This window comes from Dasypus novemcinctus, chromosome 9, assembly GCF_030445035.2.
Source record: "Dasypus novemcinctus isolate mDasNov1 chromosome 9, mDasNov1.1.hap2, whole genome shotgun sequence".
Lineage (NCBI taxonomy): Eukaryota > Metazoa > Chordata > Mammalia > Cingulata > Dasypodidae > Dasypus > Dasypus novemcinctus.
This window is the reverse complement of record NC_080681.1, coordinates 3147-28534: the sequence shown is the minus strand read 5'-3', so window position 1 is coordinate 28534 and position 25388 is coordinate 3147. Positions and strand designations below refer to the sequence as shown.

Sequence of the window (25388 nt, the reverse complement as noted above, 5' to 3'; positions counted from 1 at the left end):
TAAAGGTACAAAAACTGTTTAATATGACATAAAATTAAAAGTAAGACCTATTTCTAAGACTTCATCTAAGTCTTTGGATTAAAAACTAAAGTGCCACTTAGTTGTTCATTCACAGTGGAGTAGAAGGGTGAGCACATAAGTGTCTCCAAGCGCCATAAGATCTCCAGTTCTACTCAGCTTCAGGCTGAGGCCTCCAGCTCAGCATCCTTGTAGCAGTCAGTTGTAGGATCTGCAACACAAATACGGGATCTGGAATCACTGGGGAGGCACAGAGGTGGTAGGAGCTTAGGTTTCCCTGAGGTGGTTTGCAGGACTCAAAAGTTACCTCAGACCAACCCCGGAGAGGTGATCTTTGGTCCATGATATCCCAGGAGCCAGATCCAGAGGGACTGAATTCCTACTGCTGCTGTCTGCAGAAGGTGCTGTCTACGACTAAGAGTGTCTCTAAATTTCCAGGCAAAGGGCTGTGACCTGATTGCTAGATTGGGCACCTTTCAAGTGAATGTCCTCTGAAGAACAACACTGATGCAGAGGAAAAGGTGGGCTCGAGTCCTCTAGAAAGAAAAGGCAGAGTCCCATCTCCCTGGGGCAGGCGAGGGGCAGGAATTCTGAAGGGAGAGGCATGGAAGTGATAACCTTGCTCCCTCCACCCTGGTTCTCAACAGCATCCAGTGGTGAAAGCCTCAGATCAAAAAGGGACAGATTCTTGGAGCGCTTTCCCTATTTAACAGTGTCATTCTAAATCAAACACTGAGCTTACTGTGCAACCCGTTTTAATATAAAGTGACTGTGATGCCAAAATCATATATTTTCTTACATTAAGATATTCCAACATGTAAGTGTTACAAAACACTCATCATAATCTAATAAGAGTTATTACTTAAATGCTATAAAATAAATAAGGAGACTTAAGTAACATGTAATCCTCTCTGATTTTCTCATTCCTAGCAAGCCCTGCAGGGAGATTTCCTTTGTGCTTTGTGTTTGTTTGAATTCTACATACATGAATAAATTGTAAAGAAGTACAGCTTGAGAAAATGAGTGTGAGCTGAAGTGGGATGCGGAAGGAAACTACAGAGGCTTAGAACCCCAAGGCTTGGGCAGCAGTGACTCAGGTCCCACTGAGGTAGAAAACAGGGCCTCAATAGCTACCCTGTTTGCCTGAGAGTGACCCCACTGTTCTGGGTTCTGGATTGAATAATGGGCAGCCATAAACTCATGCTTTCATCCTCACCTGCACACCTATGGATGCAAAATCATCTGTGAATAGGGTCGTCAGAGATCTTACTAGTGAAGGGGAGGCCGACCTGCATCTGGGTGACCTTAATCCTATATGCTTGGAGTCCTTCCAAAGAGAGGAAGACTAGACAAATTCAGAGCAGGAGCCCCGGGAGACAGATGAAGACAGATGATCAGCTGATGGAGGCAGAGGTTGAGTTATGTGTTGCTGGCAGCATCAGGGAAAGCATCATCATGCTGACACCTAGATTTTGCGTCTCATCTCCTAAACTGAGTGTCAATTCCTGTGTTTGCCCCAGTTAATCACTGATATCAGATAAAGCAGCCCTGGCAAACTAACACAGGCTAATTCACCCTTTCCCTATGAGAACTGGTGGCACTCTAGGTTACTCCACAGTGTACACCACACTCAGAAAGAAAGACAGGAGGATTTGGCAGGCCTTAGTGGATTGGGAGGGCAAACTTTGGTCCTGAAGAGGGCTAGAGCCCTCCTACAAATTAAGGAGCTGAGGGAAGGCATAGCTGATCAGCTTTAGGGCTTACATGGAAAGCACTTCTACTCACAGGGAGAGGTTCTCAGGGCACCCTTCACTTGCCTGTGCTCATGTTCCCCATCAGATTCCTATCTCCGCCTCCATATTCACACACAGTTGTAGGCACTCCAGCAAGCTCCTCATGAACGCTGAATTTCCTGAAGTGGCAAAGAAAGTTAGTGCACATGAACTTGTTTCCCTTCCCTCTTCATCCTACCCACTACTCCACACTAACATGTCTTCTTCCTCTTCTTCCTCTCTTTTTACATCATTGATTCCTTCTGTGCATTCTCGGAAAAGAAGGTTGATGTCAACAGACTCCTCCTCCTCAAAGAGTGTAGACAGCTGCAGGGTAGAGAACACACTTGCTTTTCCAGAGCCATATGTGGAGGAACACGGCAGTGAAGGGAGAGTCCATCCCAGAAAAAACTTCCCAGGGGCCAACCCCACATGATGTGGGCCAATGCTTCAGACTTCAGCACAACTTCTTGCCTGGGCCATTCAGGGACACACCAGTTGATGTATGGTGCATAGTAGGGCTGGAAATCCATGCAATGTTAAAATGCAGTAGGTGAAGAAGGTGGAGAAACACTTTAAAAACATTGTCAATTGTATAACCTCACCTTCCTGGAGGCTACCAGGACCTTTGAGATGACAATTGTAAAAGGAGGGGGAAAGAGAAGAGCTACAAAGAAATGTTTACAAAGAAGAAACAGGAAGATTTTAAAATTAGGCAAGAAGAGGAAATAAATTACATGCATATTGCCATTCTCTACGTCTGACTCTTCTGAGTCCGAGAAAAACGCCTCTGAGTGTACCATTGCGGTGACCGTGATAGGGTGACCTTGCAAAAGGAAAGGAGAAAGTTAGGATTCAGGGGAGAATTAGAGCCCCTATTGACTTTGTCATACCGTGACCTGAGCTTGGCACCCAATTCTGTCTGTGTATCACTCCCAACTTTCTTTGGGCCTCGATAGCGTCTCCTGTGCCCTGTGTGGTTGGCCTAATGTCAACAGGGTCCGTTTACCAGACCTCACATACTATAACTTTGGGGAGGAATGCCCATTTCCTCCTTGTCCTCAAAGAAGGCAGTCATATTCTCTATGTCTTGCTAAGCATGATGTTGATTTCCTTTCCATCATCTTCCCTCAGAACCTCCCTGCCTCTCTTCTCTCTCCCAATACTGCTTATTTCCTTGATTCTTGTCTTCCATTCACATTGTTCTTCCTTATGAGAACATAGGGGAATGATCAAGCATATCATGCCACCCTCTCCATTCAATGGATTGGCCTATTACCAATTCAACCAATGCCAGATGCAACGCTCAGGATCTGGAGTTGAATCAGATCTTGTGGAAGAGAGCTACCACCAACCCCCAAAATCAAGTGGTTTTTGAAGTGTCTGTTATGGCTTTAGGTGTGAAGCAAACATTCTGTCCTCTCAACATCTCCATAGGTTCCAAAAAAAAAAAAAAAAAAAAAAAACCGATTTAGAGAGGAATAACAGGAAATTAGATGTAAAGTAACTTGTCCACATTCCCTTATCTTGCAAGTGTGTTGATAGCCTTGTGTAGAATGTGTGGCCATTTAAATGAATTCAGCCTTCTAGGTTCCATCAAGCCTTCTTAGGCCTGGGTACCTTGGGTGCTCTGAGAAGCCTGTGGAAAGGCACAGGGAGAGAAAGGAATATTGCTTGAGAAACAGGGCATTGCTGACCATAGCACTGAATTCAAAGAGCAGGAGGAAACCTGTGGCCCTGCTGCCAAGAGGCTCTGATTTGGGCATACTCAATTCCAGAGCACCAGCTCAGTAGGACTCTGAGAGCCAGTGTGTGAAACAAGTCAGTGGCCCATTCACACAAGTCCTCAGAAAGCCTGCTGGGCTTTGCAAGCTCTTCTGGGGCAACTAGAATCAAACCATTCTCAGATGTAATTAAATTTAGGTTTCCAAACTACATTGGCATTTTGGATTTGGGTTGGAAGTGCAAAATAGTAGTGAGTTCAAGAATGTGCTTTAGCCATGCCTCTCAAGGACACAGGTACAACAGGCTAAGCCCAGAGAAAATGTTCTTCATGGCTTCCAACCCATGGTTAACCTTTAAAGCAGGATCCACAGTAAGGATGGAACATGAAGAAAGTAAAACTAGATCTAAAATTGCACGGGATGAGGCCTTACTTCTCAAGTGCCATCTGGCACTAGCTAAAAACAATTTGTCCCAGGTCCAGGTGACAACCTGAGAGGTTGTGTCCCAACAGACCCGCTCCATTGAAGTTCAACACTTAAATCCAAACCACAATCTCTTGTATCAGTTACTATGGGAGGCTAAGCAAAGGAAACCAAAGTTTTGTTGTCAGACTGTTGAGAAGACATGAAAAAACTAATCCGTGGGAAGTTAATTTAAAAAAAAAAAACATGGAAATTTCATTTAACACACAACACACACAAAGCTCACGGTCATTATATCTCCTACTTTTATGTTATTGAAAACGAAAAGATGGAAGCAGGCCCTCATAAGTATTTCCTATACTTCCTAATATCATGCCCCTTTCCATAGACTCGGAGGCACCGGGTATAACTACTGATCTTGGTATCTTCTCCATTGGATCCTTCCTTGAGAATTGTAACCTACCTGGATTGTCGTCATCGTCGTCGCTGCTAGTGGAGTCGCTGCTAGTGGAGTCCGCAAGCCAGTCTTTAGGAAAACAAAGATCCGCAGGAACCTTATTAAGGATTGGGCTACTCCCATCCCTCCCTTCTTCCTTGAGACCTTGCTGGCTACCATAGGAAAACCCAGCTCTCTACCCTGGGTTCTAAGACCTTCCTGGGCCCCTCTGGAGCCTGAGGCCTTAGCAAGAATTTGCAAAGTGCTTGCAAGTGAGGGAGAGGAGGGGAAGGTATCAGCTCTCAACTTCTCACTCCCTTATTTAGCTGGAAAATAGAGCACTGACCTCCAATCTTGTCACCCTGAAATTATGACTCTTTGGGCATGCTCTGTCTTAGATGAGTTCAAAGCACAGACCTAGTGCTAGACTCTGGGCTGCTGCCTTGGGGAGCATTTTGTGAGGATGAACATGTTCCCTTCTGCATCATCCCTACCACAGCTACCAGCACAAATGGGCGTTGGGCTTTAGCAAAACTGCAAAAACTAGAACCTGCTCTAGATGCCCTGGCTGTGTGAACTAAAATGACAAATGTTGACAAATTCATAGGAGAACTTTAGAGACTCTGCCAGGCAGAAGAGGCTTGAAGAAAACGTGTGGATTAGGAGTCAAAGCACCTAAAATCTCAAGTTCTTTGGTCTGTATTCATTAAATGTCCAGTTCTGAAGATTTTCTTTCACCTTCTCGAAACTTCCCTGTCTCATATGTTAATGAAGGGACATGTATGTCTGCCTTTCTTTCATCCTGACCATTCAAAATTCTATGAGGTATAAGTAAAGCCTTACAAAGAGGAGAGATTTATGATTAAGCCAAGACATATTATTACATCCCAGAAAGAAGGGTCCTGTACCACATTTCAGTCCCTGTAGAGCTTCGTGAAAATTGTCTTTGATGTTGATGGATTATTCTTGAGTTATTGCGGTATACTTGACATATTGTAAGCCACACTAATTTAGGACATAATTTGATAATATTTGAAGAGATATTGATGGGATTTTTTACAAAGAAAGTTGACACTAGTCATTGTGCTGTTTGGTGTGTGAAAAATCCAGAAAACACATTAAAGACTCACATTTGTACGCATGCCCATTGAGAATCAAAAGGTGTATCCTGAGAATCACATCACAAACATACACATGTAAACACACACCACTTTCATGCAGACAAACACATGCCAACTAATCAGTACTCGACTTCTTAAGAAAGACAACCCTAGTTCTTACCTGGAATGTCCATTTCATTCACCACACCCATTTCCTCATTCCCTCAAGGAGGTTGTCATCAGGAACCTCTTTAAACTCAATTGACAAGGAAGGCTCATGTTTTCTAATATTTGGACTTTTTCTCAGCAAGTGTATGACTTCAGAATACTTACCATTGTTGCTTGCTCTTGGGATTGGCTGCAATTTTACAGAGAAGATAATGCCGTAAGAATCAGAACTTAATCTATAGTGCTACAAGAGGCCTGTGTCCTCTTGGAGACTTCAGAATACAAGAGGGAAAGAATGAAGTTAAGGAAAACCAAAGGCAGGTGTAAAGCATGAACAGTCCTGGATGATGCATCTCTCAAGTACATTTTGATTACTAAGTACAAAATTCTTAATTCCAGGTGAAAAAATTTCTGCTAAAGAATGTCCTCCTGCCATATAGTTTATAACCTGATGCTGTCATTTATGATTGTCCCCTTTAAACTGGGATTAGCTCCTAAAAGATGCCCACTGAACACTGACCCACCAAGCATTTGAACCTCTCATCTATATTGTACGTGGTCAAATTTTCATAACTGAATTGGATGAGAAATGAAAGAAACCAAGAATGCAATGGTTCTATCTCAGATAAAGAAAGTTGGCCTTACCTTGTTGTAAGTAAATGGAGTGTGCTCTATGGCCTTGGCACTTAGAAGTTCCTCCAGCAGGCCCTCAGGGGGAGCTAGGAAGACAGAGAGTTAGCATCAGTACATTGGGGTAGTTGCTCTGGGTTCAGTCAAGAAGCATTGCTTGACTTGGACGAGGGATTAGAATAACAAGGAGGCAGGTATTCAGCAAGACTAAGTGAGCTGCTAAGGAGTGGAAGGAGGGCAACAGGGAGGAGCAGTAACACAAAGGGACGCAGTCCTTGGCACTGTAGCTAAAGACGTCCCAAAGCACCATAAAAGGAACCTGCAAAGGTACTAAAAAAGAGGATGTTGTTCAATGACAGTTTCTTACCACTCCTCCTGCCCATTTTGAAGCCCAGTGTTATTGTTGAACTTTGAACATTTAAATACACGTAAAGTGTGCAACTATCATGGGATATGAACAAAAACCCAATCCACCTAAGGGGAACACAACTGCTAAAAGTACTGTACAATGTGGCCATTTTTCTTCCTCTAAAACAGAAGGACCCCTCTATTTCTTATGCCCACATGGAAGGTAAAATCAGAGTGCTTTCCACAGTAAAGAAAGCATGAAACTCCTAGTTTAAATCATTTAGATGTTTTTAAAAAAGAAGTAAAGTGATGCCAAAATACATACCATTTTCACTTACTCCTGAAGCCACCTACAATTAGAGAAATGAAAACACTCTGAGGACTGGAGCAGGCTGTATAGTGTTTGCACAGTTGGGTTACTCTGTTGCTGCCTTTAGAAAACTAGATGGGAAACAGGGGTTGAGATGAAGGCCCAAAAAGTAATTGTAACAGACACTTGTGGAAAGGCACAGCATTTCCTCTTTTATGCATCTCTCCCATCTATTGAGGAGGAAACCTAGCCCTGTAATGTAGAGGGGACTCCTTGAAGTCCCTCTTGAAGCAGAGATGTTAGTAAAGGGTTCCAAATAAACACTCTTCTGACTCAGGAAATTGCAGGCATCATCTATAATTATTTGGTCTGATTTTCATATCTGAACTCAATTGGCAAATAAAAGAAAGGGAAAAAAAAAACAAACCAAAAAACCTTAAAATCAGCAATTTGACATCAGAGAAAGAATGGGTGACCATACCTTGGAATTTGACGGAACCTCCTCATCTTCCCTTTCACCGGGGGACTCATCCAGCAGGCCCTTAGGGGTTCCTGGGAGGACACAGAGTAAATGTCAATACATTGGGCGGTGTTCATGGGTTACTCAGGGACCTACCCTGACACTGCAATGGGCAAGAAAATAGGGACCTGAGGGGTAATAAGTCTGTAAAAATATATTGCTGGGCCATCCTCCTTGGTGGAAGAAGGATGATAAAGGAGAAGAGGAACAGGAAAAAAAAAAAAAGAGAAATGAAGACTTTTTGCCTGTGTACCTAAAGGCATCCAAATTCAACATGATATATTCAATCTAAAAATAGTATTAAACAGATGGTATTACTTAGAGCTCCATCACTTTTCCTTCCTGTTTTTTATAATAGTTGTGTTTTTATTATTTTCTTTAAGATTTACTTTTTATTTCTCTCCCCTTCCTCCCTATCGCCCCCCCCCCCCCCGCCAGTTGTCTGCTTTCTGTGTCCATTCGTTGTGTGTTTTTCTGGGTCCACTTATATTCTTGTCAGCAGCACTGGGAACCTGTGTCTCTTTTTGTTGTGTCATCTTGTTGCATCAGCTGTCCATGTGTCTGGAGCCATTCCTGGGCAGGCTGCACTTTTTTCATGCTGCGCGGCTTTCCTTATGGGGCACACTCCTTGTGTGTGGGGCTTCCCTGTGTGGGGGACAACCCTGCGTGGCACTGCTCTCCTTGTGTGCATCAGCACTGCGTGTGGGCCAGCTCATCGCACGGGTCAGGAGGCCCTGGGTGTGAACCCTGGAACTCCCATGTCCGTTGAGACAAAATCTGCTTCCCCCTTCCTGTTTTGAATCTAGACAAGTTGTCAATGACCTTTTGAACTTTCCAAGGTCATTTCCATCTCCACTAATGCAAAGTGCTCCTACTACAATACTAATCTGTTGTATAGTGTTTTATTTATTCATTTATTGGTTGACTGGATTTAATTCTAGACAAGGTATTCTTTTGTATTGAGTCACTAACACGTGTCATAAAGATAATTATAGGGCTTGTCGTAATACTCATGGACTACCGTTTAAAAGTACCCGATGTTCACCATGTGATATTTTCCCTTCAGCTTCCTTTTCATTACCATGTTTTTGTATTCATTGTGTGATGTGCCTCTCCACGCTTATATGATCCATCCCACAGTGGGAGAGTTAGTTAGGATCGATTGAGGGTTGAGCATGAATCTCTATGCTAGCTATAAGGGAAACTTGAAATACGAATGATGAACATGAACCTAATGGCTAAGAGGGAATTTGAGTTCTTACTCATTACTCTTCCTCAAATGAGTAGCTCACAGAATGATCTTTTTTTTTTTTAATGGCTTATGGTGATAATGTTATTAAATAGATGAAAATATCTCTCCTTGTCTGTCTGCTTGGGCCCTGTGCTGAGCTGTGAACCAGCACTGGCAGCGATTGGCAAGCTTGTCCTACTGAAACCTCACCAGTCTGAGAGTCTGTGAGTTTACCAGCAACATGTGGGGCTCTCTCTGTGTTTTCCACACTAATAACTGTGAATAAGTATCTTGTAAAATGCACCTGCTAACCTGTGTTATGTGACCCCTGTGAATATCTAACACGTGAGTGTCATGTTTAAGAAATGCCTAGGGCACATACATATATATAGGCAGTGGAAATTCCTTCATTGTCACTAGTGACCCATACCTGTGATTAGGTAATATTCAGTAGTTCAGAGTAGTAGTATAGGGGTTAAATGCCTCACTCCAAATCTTGTCTCTACAACGCAGGAATTTGAAATCTCGGGTTATTAATTTATGCCCCTCAGAACCTGGCTGTAAGGGCTAGGGAGAATTTACATAATTCCAGGAATGATTCTAGTGAGATGTTTATAGGTTATTGTATGCAATATGTGCTGTGGTGATGTGATGGTGTTTTAGAAAAGTTTCAATGACAGTTGTCCTGTGTATGTTGGACGCTTCACTTAGGGAAACACACAGCAATGCCCCAACACACACCTTCTCAATCCCTCCAATAGGCTTGCTCATACACACTCCATGACTGCCATAGACACAAATCCATACAAGTGAAGTGAATACATCTACTGGGAGAACAATAGAGCATGACCATATTCCTTATCAGGAGGAATTAATGTTTAATGTGTAACCATACCTCAGAAAATCCCACCAGTAACTGGAACCACCTTGGCTTTCCAGGCAAACCTAGGATCTAATTCAAAATTACCTCAATTCAGTAATTCTAGATACATACCAGCAGTTTGACTTTCTCCTGGGGCCACCTGCAATTAGAGAAAACTTTATGAGGATCAGATCATGTTTTGGCTGTTTGCAAAGGATTTTTGCTTGATTTGCAGCATTAGAAATTCAGGTGTGAAATAGGGGTCAAGCAAACCTGATGAGCAGGTGTAGCAGACACACCAAGAAAGGCATGAGCTTTTCCTGGACGCACATTTGTTAAATTCAATTTGTGTGGCGATTACAAATTCTTAATCCAAGGAGAACAAAATTGTAGCTGAGCAAAAGCCTACTTTGTCAACTTCTGCTCCCCTTTGTGGTTGATCTCTTCAATGTTGGATCAGTTAGAAGAGGCCCCACATGATGCTTCCCACCCCAAGGAAATGGAATATTTCATCGAATATGTTCATGATCAGGTATCCTCATCTGAAATCAATTCCAATGGAAGAGGCCAAAAAATCAACTTTAGATCAATGACTAGTAAGCTCACCTTGGCTTTAAATGGGACCTCTTCATCCTCTTGATCACTTGGAAGTGCCCCCATCAGTTGCTCCTGGTCTTCTAGGGTGACACAGAGTAACTCATCACATTGGTGTGTTTCTCATAAATTTCAAAGAAATTTATAGCCTTGGACAAGACTCTTAACTGTGTAGAGGAGGTAGTTTATCAAGCATGCTGAGAACTGCTGTGGGACCCTCTTCTATCATGAAGGAAGGATGCAAAGAGAGCAGCCAGAAAGAAACAAAAATATATATCCCTAGCTCTGAAGCAAATATCAGCCTAAACCTTCTGACCATACCCAGTGTACAAGTGGCACTGAAAAACATGCTATGATTCAATGCCTGAGTCCCATCATCCCTCCTCTTTATAGTATATCTCAACTTAAGTGCCAGTATCTTCTGGACAACTTCAAATGAATTCAATCTCCATGCCACATATATAGGCACTGCATTTACCATTTGTTCTACAGAAATTTGTCACTTGATTAGAAGCAAAGTTTTCTGGTGGTCTGGATTCCATTCCATGTAATGCATTCTATTGCATTTATTCACTAACCCATTGGGATAAAGATAACATATCACAGAAGATTGGGAGTACTAAAATCTTACCATTTAAATAGTAACACTTATTAATCAGATGGTTTTACTTCCAGTCTTTCTTTTCCACACCAAGTGTGGGTAGCCATTGAAATATTGAATGATATTGAAATATCACTGTCCATCAAATATGGGATAGCCATTATGTAGGGACATATAGATTGAGTGTCAACACCCACAAATGCAACTCTTTAGGAATGTTTCCACAAGGGGTTTGGACACCAGGTTAAGAACCAAGATGTATCTGCATTCTTATTTTTCAAAGACCATCTCGTGGGACTCGTGATTTGAGTGCCTATCGTGTCCTTTGGGATGATGCTGTCATATGTACTAAATTGTCCTCCCGATGCCTGTCTGCTTTGGGTAAGCTCCTGAGCTGTGACCTCAATCCAGTTATCATGGATCATGCCATCCTATGTGATGCCTCATGACTCTCAGAATTTGGAGCTGCTCATTAGCATGTATGCTTACTGTGTCCTTTGAGCACTAATAACTATATCAAAGTCTGTGGTGGTCAGCACAGGTAGTTGGCCTAGGTCATGTGAACACTGAGGCTACTTTATAATGATGGGCAGTTTTGGTCTCTTTGTGGGCTCATGTAATTCTGGGGTATGCATCTATACAGATGCTGTAACTCCCTTGTATGGTTTCTGGTAAGCATATGGCTGAGTGGCAAGGTCAGGTCTGTAACTCAAGGTATGATGACATGTGACTAGGTTCCCATTTAGGACCTTCCCTTTAGCAGTGCAAGAGCTTGGGATGTTCACCTTTGCCCTCAGTTTTCCATTTGTGTTGTGGTCATAGAAAGCAAACCCCAGATCCAGCTTTGGTGAGTGTGGAACAAGTTCATGTACATAGAACATGCAGTGGTGATGGGGTATACTTGAGAAAACTGTCCCTGTTGTCCCTGGTAATTGTCCAGTCTAAATGGGATATAACATCTGGGAAACTGCTCATGGTTGCCCCCATATATGCACACACACAAAGTCAAAATTACACCACAGAAACTCACACTAGACTCCCCAAACCCCCATGCATGCAAAGCCTGCACAACCTAAAGAGACCACAGACAAAACCACAGACTGTAGTAACAAGGGCAGATTCCCTTCACAGAAACCATTTCCTCATCACCATGATGCTTTGTCCAGGATGTCCCCAGCTGAAAGTTTTCTGGAAGTTCCTTATTTCACCTCTATTTTACCCTCGGATGTGGGATTAGCACAGAATACCTACCGTTTTCACTTTCTCTGGAGTTCCCCTGCAATTGCAACAAAGAAAACACTATGAGGATCCTAGGATGTTGAGTAGCATCTTCTCAGGTATTGGTGATTTTATGAAAACTGATGGGAAGCATTTGTAAAGTCAAAGGCCCCATAAATAAACATGGAAAATACATTAGGAATGGCTCAATTGTTGCCTGATGGATATGACTTTCCAGACCACTTTGATGGGAGTTACAAAAGTTTGAATCCAAGCAGAATACTGGTACCGAGGCAAAAGCCCACTACCATACGCTATAGAACCTGGTGCTTCAATTTCTAATGCCTTCTTTATCAGGGCACTTTTGGTAAGAGAAGCCTTCCAAATATCCTTTCCCCTGACCAGTGGGTGATATCTATAATTCACACCATCATACATTATGATATTTACTCAATTGAAAAGGACAAATAGGAGAAAGGAGTATGTCTATCTTAGACCAAAACAGATGACCTTACCTCAACATTAGGTGGAACCACTTCATCCTCCCTGTCACGAAGAGGGTCCTCCACCAGGTCTTCCAGGGGAGCTAAGGGGACACAGAGTAACAGTCAGTACAGTGGGGTGTGGCTGATATTATTCAGGGATCTTTGCTTGACCCAGACAGGGACTTACAATGTGCAGGTCCGGGTGGTCAGGAAACATGGACTGTGGAGTTACCCAGACACACTTCATGGAAGAAGGAGACCAAAGAGAGGAAGCATGGGCATCAGAAATAGGATTCTTGGTTTTGTAGCTAAAAAGAGTCTAAATCAATGTGAAATAGCTCACAAACAAGTGGTACTAAAATGTACAATATGATACAGTGATATGGTTCCAACTCTTATGCGACCCATTCTGAAATCCAGCAAAATTGCCAGAATCTCATTGACATCATGAGATACTGCTTCACACTCACAGATCTTTGTTGACTTTGAGTTTTTCATTTGTTCTACAGGATTTTTAAAAATTTTCAACAAGTTAACATCTACATAACATGTAATTTGCCAGTTTACCCATTTTTATCTATAAAATTAATTTACTATCATCAATTAATTACATGTCCAAAGTTGTGTTACCATCCCATCAAACATTCAATTCCAAATTTTCTCATTACCTGAAACAGAAACTCTATAGCCATTAACCAATGAGACTAATCTATCTCCCTAGCCCTGGTAATAAAGTCTAATCTCCTTTTCTTTCTCTGAATTTTCTTTTTCTTATATTTCAAAGAAGTACATCGAAACAGTATCTTTCTTTCATATCTTCCTTATTTCCTCAGTATAATGTTTTTAAGTATCATGCATATAGTAGGGTGCATCAGAACTTCTTTACTTTGTGTGGCCCATCCCATTCTATGGATATGCTTTTTTTTTTTTTTTTTTTTTAACTGATTCCCATATTGATGGACACTTGGGTGGTTTGAAACTTTTGGCCATTCTGAATGATGCGGCAACAAACACTGAGTTTTCACATACCTATTTGTGTCCCTCTTTTAAGTTAAATTCTTTTCATATATAGACCTAGTTGTTAGATTGCTGGTCCCATGGTAATCCTGTGTTTATCTCAATGAGGGATTGCCAAACTATTTCCCAATGTGGCTGATCCATTTTACATTCCTTCCACCAATGTATGGGCCTTCCAGTTGATTCATAGCCTCCCTTGTATTTGTTATTTTTCATTTTATTTCCTCTTAAAAACATTAGCTACCCTACTGGATATAAGGGGCACCGCATTGTGGTTTTGATTGGCATTTCGTTGAGGATTAATTATATTGAGTATCATTTCTTGTGCTTATTATCAATTTGCATATATTCTTTCAAGATACATCTACTCAAGACTCAGCTAGTTTCCAACCCAGGAGTCCACACTCCAAGTTTACCTGCTTTGCTTAACAACAGCTACATTATTCATGTATCATCTCCCTTTTGAATGAATCTGACAAAGATGGCAAAGATCCTATTGTTGACAGCCTAAGTGTAATGACTGTTCTTCTGAATGAATGAGTTTCCTGACTGTTAACAGAGACCCAGTCAAGTGAGATGAACGGCAATTACAAATGATAGTGGTCTTATTTATTGTGAAGTCCTTTGTCCCAAAATGCATAAAAACATCACTTTGGATTATGTTTTACCTTAATTATAAGTGTCTCAATTGATATATTTGCCAAGGCATGGAATGAACCATAACTTAACTTTGAATAGAGTTCTGAGTGAAGAAGAATTAGGAGACCTTTATAGTGACCCCAATGTTGGCAGCACCTAAATGGGAATATATTTCTTTGCTGTGCTGTATGTGTGTTTGTGTGGGGTGGAGTGGAGAAAGGCGGGATGGAGAAAGGATTGGGAGAGGAGTGTTTAGGAGAGGTATAATAAGACACTGACCAATATTTTACCAGGAAGTGCTCCTGTGCAGTGTGTACACGATGACTGAAACAGTGATTAAGGCATATAGGAAATGGGTAATTTTCAAATGACACTTGAAGTAAATGACAAAATAATTTTATGTGTAAGACACTAAGTGTTTATCATAAAGTTCCAATTCTTTGAGTAATTCTCAAAGAAAGAAAAATGAAAAGGTATCAGAAAAAAATGTAAATACCAAAGCATTTGCAACAAAGTTTTCAGGAACTCAAAAGGGGAAAAGAAATAAAATTAAACCTCCCCAGAAACATGAAACATTTCCCTAGCCAGAGAGCACATTGATGTAGAAAAAGGCATGTAATACCATTCCCAAGCTCCCTTATCCAATCAGCCAGTGTCCCTGTAAAATGAGAAGGGACACAGAAAGGGAGAAGGCTATATGAATGTGGAGGCAGAGGCTGGACTCATACAGCTACATGCCATGGATCACCAAAGATTGCCACCCTCCACCAAAAGAGAGGGAAAGCCAAAGGAGAACTCTTCCCCTAGGGCCTCCAGAGGGAGCATGGTGCTGTGACACATTGATTCCAGACTTCTGCACTCCAGAGCTGTAGAAGAACAACATTTCTAGGTCTTATTCTTTCTGTTTGCTATTATGTGGCCAAGATTTTGGTACTTTGTATGGCAGCCCTGGAAAATGAATATAGTACCCTTCATGATATGGAAGGCTCCATACAAATGACCACCACTGCTGATTCACAGCCAGTTTCTTTCAACTAATAATTGACACATGCAAGGACATGAGTGTTCTGCACACCTCAGGACGATCTCAAGGACTGCCATAGAAAGCAATGCTTCAAGCAGGGGTGCTGCTGTGGGCTCTAGAGACATCTGGACACTTGAGGCCTTTCAGCCAAACTCAGGAAATTGGCACCACATGGGTGGGCCTTACCTTAGAATATATGATAGCCAGTCTCCCTGGTGTATCAGAGTTAGGCTCATTTCCTACACACGGTTTTTCTGCCCATGTATTTGAACCTATACTTATCACTATATCCATTTTTAGATGTATGTCCCAGAGACTTAAATCTGCAGTGTGTTCATATGCCAGTGGAGCCCTGAATCTCAGCAGAGTTGCAGCCAGCACCTACTCTCTCTCCAGTTCCTCAGATTCACCCAGGATAAGTAACAAAAGAAGGATGATGGGCAACGCCCATCCCAAAAGACAGAGAGTATCTAGCACTGCAAGCAACAGTGTTTCCTCCATCTGCCCCATAGGACCTAACACCCATCTTAATCAGAAGTAGCGTGGGCATAAGCATTCCAAAATCCTCAAGATTGAGGAATGAACACCCATAAGAGGAAAATGTAAATATGGACCAAAGTAGACTGATTATTACTCTAGGACTAGAAGTCCTTTCCACATTGATGGAAATTCCACATTGATCACCGCAGTTTCTGTGGGGAAGCACAGGGAAGAAAAGGTGTAACATGGGGCATTTTTGGCATATTGGAATTGTTCCACATGGCATTGCAATGACAGATACAGGCCAGTATACATTTTGTCAAAACCTGTAAAATTGTGCAGGGCATAGTGTAAACTGTAATGCCAACTATAGACCGTGGTTAGTAACAATGCTTCCATATTTGTTCATCAATTGTCAAAATATATCACAGTAATGAAATATGTTGTTAAATGTGTAAAACGTGAGCAGATGAGGTGGGGTATTTGGGAATCCCTATATTTACAAATAACTTTCATGTGATCTAAAACTTCTTTAAAAATGAAGAACATGTGAATACTATAGGTAAAGCCCTTAGAAAGGTTGTGGTACAGTGTCACTTTCACATGAATGTTCAATTAGTAAATCTGAAAGGATGTGCAAAAATTTAACAGTTGGTACTTAACGACAGAACCTAGAGGAGTACAGAAAATGGAGGGAAAGTCAATCAAATTTCAATATACAGTTTTTCATATACTTTTATTTGTCTACAAGTACATTATTTTTTGTTATCTCTTTTTTTATTCATTTTTTTAAAAATATTACATTAAAAAAATATGAAGTCCCATTCAACCTCACCGCCCCCACCCCCCACTCCCCCCACAGCAACACTCTCTCCCATCATCATGACACATCCATTGCATTTGGCAAGTACATCTCTGGGCATCGCTGCACCTCATGGTCAACGGTCCACATCACAGCCCATACTCTTCCACGTTCCATCCAGTGGGCCCTGGGGGGATCTACAGTGTCCCGTAATTGTCCGTGAAGCACCACCCAGGACAACTCCAAGTCCCGAAAACGCCTCCACATCTCATCTCTTCCTCCCATTCCCCGTACCCAGCAGCCACCATGGCCACTTTTCCCACACCAATGCCACATTTTCTCTGTGGACATTGGATTGGTTGTGTCCATTGCACTTCTATGTCAAGAGGGGGCTTAGATTCCACATGGATACTGGATGCCATCCTCCTGCTTTCAGTTGTAGGCACTCTAGGCTCCATGGTGTGGTGGTTGACATTCTTCAACTCCATGTTAGCTGAGTGGGGTAAGTCCAATAAATCACAGTGTAGGAGTTGAAGTCTGTTGAGGTTCAGGGCGTGGCTATCATATTGTCAGTCCAGAGATTCAAATCCCCTAGATATATCTTAAACCCCAGCACCAACTACAATTCCAGTAAAGTAGCATGAAAGTCTTGTGAAATCGTTGTTATCTTATGCAAAAAACCTACTCTCCGAAATTCTTGAATACAACAATGATTTCCCTTTTTTTTGGGTACATATTTGGCAATCCAGGGAGGGCAGAGTGCTGAGTTCTGTTTGTTATCTTTGATGTCTGGGGCCTCAATGGGAAGTCTCACTGGCTGCACACAACTCGGAAACATGTGGGTAAACTTCACCCATGTCTGTGTTCAGAAGCAATACTTTGATGTGAAGCCTCTGTGCGACCTCTCCATGTATCTATTAAGGCAACACCCCACTTCCCAATACCAAATCTAGTTAGTTTCCTAGTGTTTCCATAATAAATTGCCACAAATTGGGTGGGTTGAGAACAGAAACTTATTCCCTCACAGATCTAGGGACAAAAACTCCAAAATTATCATGTCCATAGCACCACTCTCTGTCTCTCTGAGGAGCCTAGCCAGGAATCATTCCTTGACTCTTCTGGCTTCAGGTGGCTCCAGGCGCCCTGGCTTATGGCAGCACAACTCCAGTCTCTTCTTCCATCTTCACATGGCCTCCTTTTCCCAGTGTTGGTCCATCTTCACACAGCTTTCTCCTGTCTCTTACCTTCTTATAAGTGCTCTAGTCATAGAATATTAACACCCACCCTTAATTCAATGGACCTCATCTTAATCACATCTGCAAATACATTATTTCCAAATGAGTCCACCACACACAGTTACCAAGGATTTCTGAATGTAATTTGTGGGTGGGACACAATAAAACACCTGAATTTTTGTCACGGGAGTTACATGACAATATGCCTTTGTCAAAATGCACAGAGGGGTAGATAGGAAGCATGATTCTCCAGAACAATGTACTGGTGCTGTCCCTTTAATTGTACACACATCCATAATAATGAGAGGGGTCAACAGGGGAAACAGTGCTGGGTCTGCACTGGAAGGATGGCAGGAAAACATGTAGGAACTTTTTGTACTCTCCGCACAATTTTTATGTGAATCTAAAATTCCTCTAACAATTTATATCATTTTTATAACAATCTCACAGCACTTTTTTGAAGTCAACTCTTTCAGCTAAAGTTCATAAATAGATTAATGACCAAACATTACCTTGAAATGCTGTTTACCAGTAAACACAAACCGACTTTTGTCAGTGCATCTTTCACTATGTGGTTGTGGTGCTATCTACTAACACGATTAATAAAGTTGTCAAACATGAATTTTAAAAAAAGATGGTGTCTTAGCCTTTGTGTAGGTTTTTCCTCAGTAGGGGACACTACATAAACTACAGGCAACATTACTGAGGCAATACAATGATTGCAATTCCACTGTACCTTCCAAAGAAGAAGAGTTGCTTGGGGACATTTGACGGCCCTTCCTCTTCCTTGGCCACATGGTGATTTTGCGACGTCTGACAGACTGGGAATGGCGGGCAGTAGACTTTTTGGATTGAGTAGCACATTTTCTTTTTTTATACTTGAGACATGAACCTGGGAAATGCATGCACAATAGAAATATCAGTTGACATGTTATTGACAGTTGAGCATAGGAAATCTTTAATGAATGATTTAGAGTTCAAACTATCATCCTCTCATTAAGGAGCTTCCCAGAAGACCCCATTGGGTCTAATTTTGGTTTCAAAAGATGTTGTAGTTTTGTGTTGTTCACTTTAGACACTCAATAGACAGATGTGGGATGTCTTTTTGTAGATGGGACAGCATAGGAAAGCAGCAAAGCACAGTGGCCAAAGTATGTGTGCTAGTATCAACTGGGTTCAAATACCATTTAGAGGCCACCCAAGCCAGGTTATAGCTTGTAAATTTTCTGGGTTCAGTTTTCAGCACTGTCATTTGAAAACTTTAATAAGATCTACTTAATCGTGCATATTATGAAACTGAAAGAATGAGTAATTGCAAGCAAAGCCTTAAGAAAAGTGCCCAATACGTCATAAAAGACTTAGAAGAGCTCAATTGTTAAAAGTTGGGAGGAATAAGCAAGTATTCTACTAGTGCTTTCCTCCAGAGAGGGTGGCTTGTCCTGAGCCTTGATGGCTCAGGACAGGGGAGGCGTGACGCTGACTTTCAGCCCTACATGGGTGTGATGCTTTAGAGCTCCTGGAGAATATGTGCACTGTCCTGTCAACCCCAAATGAGTCCTTTGTGTTCACAACATTGCTGAGTGAAGGATTTGGGTCAGGAAATGTAAGCACTACCCCAACTTGGCAAATTCCAGGGGTTCCAAGTTCCCTCCCAGGAGCCGTGGACAAAGGCCAGCCAAGTACTTGATTCCAGGGAAGAGAATGGCTCAAATCCTCACCCTACTGTCTGCCTAAAAGTTAATTCTCTGATGCAGAATATGACTCAGGTTCCCCCAAATGGAGTTCCTCTGAAGGACCAGGGACTCTTGTGGACATCCTACCCCAAACTATTCACACTGTCAGCTGCCTTGTGCAAGACTTCCTGGGGGTCAGCTAACCACTCCTGATGACCAGTCATCAGCTTGGCTACCATGGTGGCTCAGAACCCAGGATTTTCACAAATAACTGCCCAGGGCAGCTCTGCAAAGCACTAGCTCCCTTCAACCAGTGAAGCCTGAATAAGCAGTGAGGAAGGAGAGAGTCCCATCCCTAGACATAGCTTAGAATCCCCATCTAGGGATTTCCTCAGCAACCCGGGCCTGCATTCCTTTGGGTCCCACGCTCTGATCAATTAAGGGATTTCCCTTCTACTCCCTCTCCCAGGCTGCCCTCAGAAACCTGCATCCTCTGCTATCGTCCCACAGAAATCCTGCCAGGAAATCCCCAGGTACTTTCCTTTGCAATCTCTGGTCCAAAATGCAGACGTTTTCCATGCTTTCAGCACGTGTATTCAGAAGAATGTTCTTTCTGTAATTTCCCTTTCCCATCTTTGTCTTTCTGGAGTTTGGTATCGAGATTCTCTTGATTTGATGAAAGAGTGTCCCTCTATCTATTCTTTGCAAGTGTCTTCTGCTTTGGCATTATGTCTTTATGAATATTGTGTGGTAAACATAGGAAGCCACTGGGACCTGGAGATTACTTTGTGGGCATGCTTACTTTTTGTATTTCTTTTTTCTAAACATTAATGCTTATTGTAACGATTGTGAAGTACACAAATGCACTTCACAGGGCTTGGTGGTTCATATAAACACATGTGTTGTGAACACCCTGACCTACACTCAGAATGTGTCCAGCTCCTGGCAGCCTATCATTTGCTACTTCCTGTCAGTAGCCCCCAGCAATTACCACTATTCTGATCATGATCACCGTCATTTAGAGTTCTCTCTTTTTCACACCCTATCAATGGAAGCACACAGTATAAACTCTTTTGAGTACGGCTGGATGTTATATCTGAATATTGTGGGAATTCCAAGCTGTTGCTGTGTGAATCAACATTTGCTATTTGGAATGCCAAGTAATTATATCACATTAGGACATAGCACAATAAGTGTATTCCTTCTACATTTTATACACTGTATTGTTTCCCTGAATGACTGCTCAGGATCAAACTGTTGCAAATGAGTCTTTGCAGGCCTTTGTGTGGACATCGCATTCATGCCTCATTCATGGCCCTTAGATTATATAGAACAAGGACAGGGCCTGCTGGGTCACAGGTGCACATGCCTCTAATCCATACCAGAACACTGTTTTCCAGGTGAATGTAACAGCGCCCTCCCCACAGCATCATGGGTGAGTTTCTCCATGTGTGCACTCATTCTTGGTGTTCATCTTTGTACCCGGGTCGTTCTGGCACATTTAAGAGGCACCCAGAGCATCCAGGATACAATTATCCCTTCTATACATCAATGCAATTGACATGTATTGTATAGGTGACACCTTCTGCAAAAGAACCTGTACTGTGGATGATTTGACAGGAGACAAATATCAAAACTTTTTAGTTCTCCTTTTTTTTTTTTTTTTTTTTTGCCTTTTAATATCTTGGAGAATGAGATATTCAAGTTAAAGTTTTCATTGCATTTGTTTCCCGGCAAAAATATGAAATGAAAACACCTATCTGTACTTTGAATATGTTTTTGTCATACAGGGTATAGTCTTATAAGTAATACTACAAACAAACCATGCAAAGAAATCAATTCTGTGATGTACTTCAAAATCTGGCAAAAGTTTTCTGTGAAGATAGACAGTTCACTAATGCAAAAGGCTGTTAAAAGGAATCCTTCCATTTAAGTTAAGCATTTATTTATATAGTCATGCTTCATAACCACTGAAGCACCTTAAAAGTCTTAAGTGAGTTGTTATGAGAAAAAAACCCTAAAGAAAATCAATATTTGATATAAAACAGAAAGAAGAAAGTGGGTCATTAGTGACAATGCTGATTACAGGAGGGAATGAAAGAAGGAGGGAGGGAGAGAGGGACAAAGGAAGGGAGGGAGGAAAGAAGGGAGGGAGGAAGGAAGGAAGGAAATAATGGAAAGGTTCAGGAACAAATGAGAAGCAGATTCCTTGGATTTCCAGCTAAGGATTCCTAAAGTGTCTTACAAATGGTAAATCTACAAATGCACAAATAGTAATGTGTTCATTATGACACAACCTGCATCCCATAACACCATCTGTTTTGAAGCACAGCTTAACTACCTTTAAAACCATTTCACCTTCCGCAGGTCCATTTATGCTGCCTCTCCATTTGTTGTCCCTTTTATGGAAGTTTACAGTTTATTTAGGGTCTGGATTATTGAATTCTGGGCACAGTATTTTGTGTATTTATTCAGTAATCTGTTGATATATAGGAAATCCAATTTTGAAATTTAAAATGTTGAAATCCTAACATTTAAGATAACTACTCTTTTTGCTATTGTGTTTTCCTTCTCAACTTAAAAAATTGTTTATATTTATAGAATTTGTAGATTATGTAAATGTTACATAATAACAAATTCCTCTTTTATTTCATGTGTGTATTCATGAGTGAGCTGGTGCTTGATCTGTGATGGCACTAAGCAGCCCACACTGGAGAATTCATTAAGGAGATAGGCATGGGTTGAGCACAGAGGATCTCTAACCAGGCGCACAAGACAGTTCAATAAGGGTGACCTGGGCTAATAACCGAGGGAAATTTTGAGTTCTTACCTTCTGCTGTACATACAACTCATGGCTTGCAAGACTGGCACATTTCTTGGGCTACTGGCAATAATGTTAGCAAATACACTAAAAGAATCTCCTGATTTTAATCAGATACTGGCCAGGTAAGGATGAGTGACCCAAATCTAAGAGATATTGTCTTTGTTTCCCTACATAGTGACTTTGAACTCTCAGATATGTGACTGGACAAATGCATGTGAAATTAGCAGTATGGTAATTTGAGAGGTAATCTGGGTTATGTGACACTGGCAAAATCTTATACTGATGAGCAGTGGTTGAAAACTCGGTAGGCTTGAAAACTTTCAAGTACATGCATAGATGCTAATGTTGTCCAATTTTCCCATGTACATTGTTTGATATCCCCATGTCTGAGCTTTAAATGCACGTTCAGTTTCAATATTGGAGCCTCATGCCTGGGTGCAGAACTTGGCTCTAAGTCTTAGGCTCTAGTGAGATTGTAGACATGTGTCTCTGTGCCTCTGTATTCCAGCTGAGGTGTCAGTATTTTAAACCCCTGCATGACATATGGCTGTGATGAGGATTTAATAAGTTACTGTATGTAAACTGTGCACTGGTCAGAAGGAATTATTTTCTTGGTAGAGTTGACAATGTTGATTTACCTGTGTAAACAGGAACACTGTCTAGTATGAATAAATACAAGCAGACAGGCATACACACATTCAGATTCACAGTTACACAACACAGACTTACTCATTGCCGTGCCTCAACTACAATCAATGGTAATCCACATTACCCAAGGGGAACCCAGCTGCTTCCAGAAACATGATCAAAGTTGAAGAAACATGATCAAGGTTCTTTCCCTTGAGATCAGTTTCTCTCACACCATCCCCAATTCTCACTCCCACCAGGAATTGGGAATTATCCCAATTATCCCCACCTAAGCCATCATGGAAAGCCAACCTATTCATCTAGATTTCTATTATTTTCTATCCTCAGCCATTCAGTGATTCCAGAATACACACCTTGTTCTCTTGTTCTTGAGGCTACCTGTAATGAAAGAAAAGAAAGCATGTGAGAATCAGATTAGGCTGGGTATTGTTTACACAGGTCTTTTGCTCTCTTAGTTGCTGTAGAAAACCAGATGGGAATCCACTGTTAAGTCAAAGAACAAAAAAGCAAAGTAGAGGACACCATTAGAAAAGGTGCAGACCCTCCCAGATTGTATTTCCTTCTATTCCTTTTAGGCACACAATTACAAAATTATTAATATAAGGAGAAAAAAATGCCACTAAGGCAGGGGGTCTTCTACATAGTGTCTCCCAACTGACACCACCAATGTTGAAGGCCCTCTGGCACCAGCTGTCTGTTGGAAAGAGAGTCTACCCATTCCTGCTTACCCCCAAGCAGACAGTACCTAAATTCTATACTCTACGTGATGAATTTTTCAAATCTGAATTTGATTGCAAAAGAAAGAAACCAAGAAACCAACACATTTATTTTAAATACAGAAAGTCAACCCTACCTTTGTGTTAGATGGGTTCTCCTCATCTGCCCTGGCATTAGGGAGTTCCTCTGATGGGTCACCTGTGGGAGGCGGGAAGACACAGAGTAACTCTCAGTATATCAGGAATACATCTCATGAATTATTCTGGGAACACTGCTTGACTCGTGATGCTTCTCTTTGTGGATGTTGGTTATACCAAACCTGAACTGGGCTGCTATTGGGCCACCGACTACATAAATATTATTTATCTTCTCATCTATATACATTATCTTTTTTTCTCTGTGTGGGAAAGTGTCAAAGCACTTGCTTATCTATCAATGTCTATGAGTTCATTTTCCTATTTTTTCTATCTATTGCTGTGTGTTGAAAGATATGCTGCTCATTGGGTGGTAGAGAAAAAAATTAACAGTATTTTCCCCATACTTACCATTAGGGAGGGCAGTGGGTAAGTGAAAGCATCAATAAGTAAGTTTGTCAAATGAAAATTTTGGATAAACCCCAAGGATAAAAGGAAAGGTGCATATTGGTTCATAAACTGACATTTAGAAACTCAAGTTCTTGGAAAACTAGTTATATGAATGGAAGCAATGGATTCCCTAAACATACTGAGTTATGTATGCATTTCAGGATGCATAGAAATGGTAAAGCATGTTAAAAACCAACTTTAGTACACTTCGTCTTATGAAATGCCTTACTTCTGATGTCTAGCCATCCATTTTAACTCCAAATTCTGAAATGAATAATTTACTTGGCCCTTGCTGAGTGAAAAACAGCATCAAAACAGACATGGAGCTGAGGAGAAGATGGAAGGGTACAGAACATTAAAAGAAATGCTAAATTTTTCTAATGGGAGATTCATTTTAAGGCAACCAGCTTGATAGAAGGATCTAAAATATGAACAAAGTAGTAAGAGACAAGTATAAAGCTCATCTGAAATGTTGTAGGATGAGTTGGAGAGGAGAAACTAGAAAAGAATGAGGAGAATATTTTGTTGAAAAATAACTAGCCAGTTTGAGGGGTATTAACTAGATTAAGTAGGTCAGTATGTTCACACCTCTTGAGCAGCAATTGAGGTTTCCCATCTCTATGAGCCGTACGAACGAAGCTGGGAGCTTTTCCACCTGCCACCAACTTCAAATCTCTCTGGGCACAGAGTGACAGAACCGTGAGGCAGATGTGCATCATGAAGTAACCATGGCGACCAGTCATCACAGAATTTTCAGAGTGAATGCCTTCTCCATATTGCAAGGTCCAACTGCTGCTGTGTGGCCATTTTCCTTTGCCACCAGCAATGACTGGGTGCTCCTATTTCTCCACATCCTCTCCAGTACTTGTTATTTTCCATTTCTTAATAAGAGCCATTCTAGTGGGTATGTTATGATATCTCATTTTGGTTTTGAATTGCATATCTATCATAGCAATGACAGGGAGCATCTTTTTTTTGTGCTTTCTTGCCATTTTTTACCCTTTGGAGACATATCCAAGACTTTTGCCCACGTTTCAAAACGTATTTTTAGTTTCATTTTTTCACTGTTAGAAACATTAATTTTGATCCAGTCTACCATAAATAACTCAGGAGAGATTCCACTCAGTCTCAGATGCAATATTTTGTTTATTTTTCAAAGATATATACATCACACAAAACGTTCCATTAAAAAATGAAGGAGATTCCCATATGCCCCACTCCCCACAACCCCCATTTTCCCACATCAACAACTTCTTTCATTAGTGGTGCACATTCATTGCATTTGATGAATACATTTTGGAGCAT

At 41.4% G+C, this 25388-nt stretch overlaps 1 protein-coding gene across 1 annotated transcript; it reads right to left on the bottom strand.

Annotated features, from left to right (window-relative positions):
• LOC131279893 (uncharacterized) lies at positions 1 to 24758 on the bottom strand. Its single transcript, XM_058304801.2, has 17 exons — positions 24672 to 24758; positions 23636 to 23697; positions 23136 to 23160; positions 18374 to 18529; positions 12471 to 12541; positions 11989 to 12013; positions 10149 to 10219; positions 9675 to 9702; positions 7411 to 7481; positions 6945 to 6969; positions 6287 to 6360; positions 5807 to 5831; positions 4401 to 4463; positions 2528 to 2616; positions 2008 to 2117; positions 1836 to 1930; positions 1 to 229 (listed from the first exon to the last, which is right to left on the bottom strand). The coding sequence occupies exons 1-17, from the start codon at positions 24697 to 24699 to the stop codon at positions 180 to 182; spliced, it is 1068 nt and encodes a 355-aa protein (XP_058160784.1). The 5' UTR covers positions 24700 to 24758; the 3' UTR covers positions 1 to 179.
• Positions 24759 to 25388: the final 630 nt, after the last annotated feature.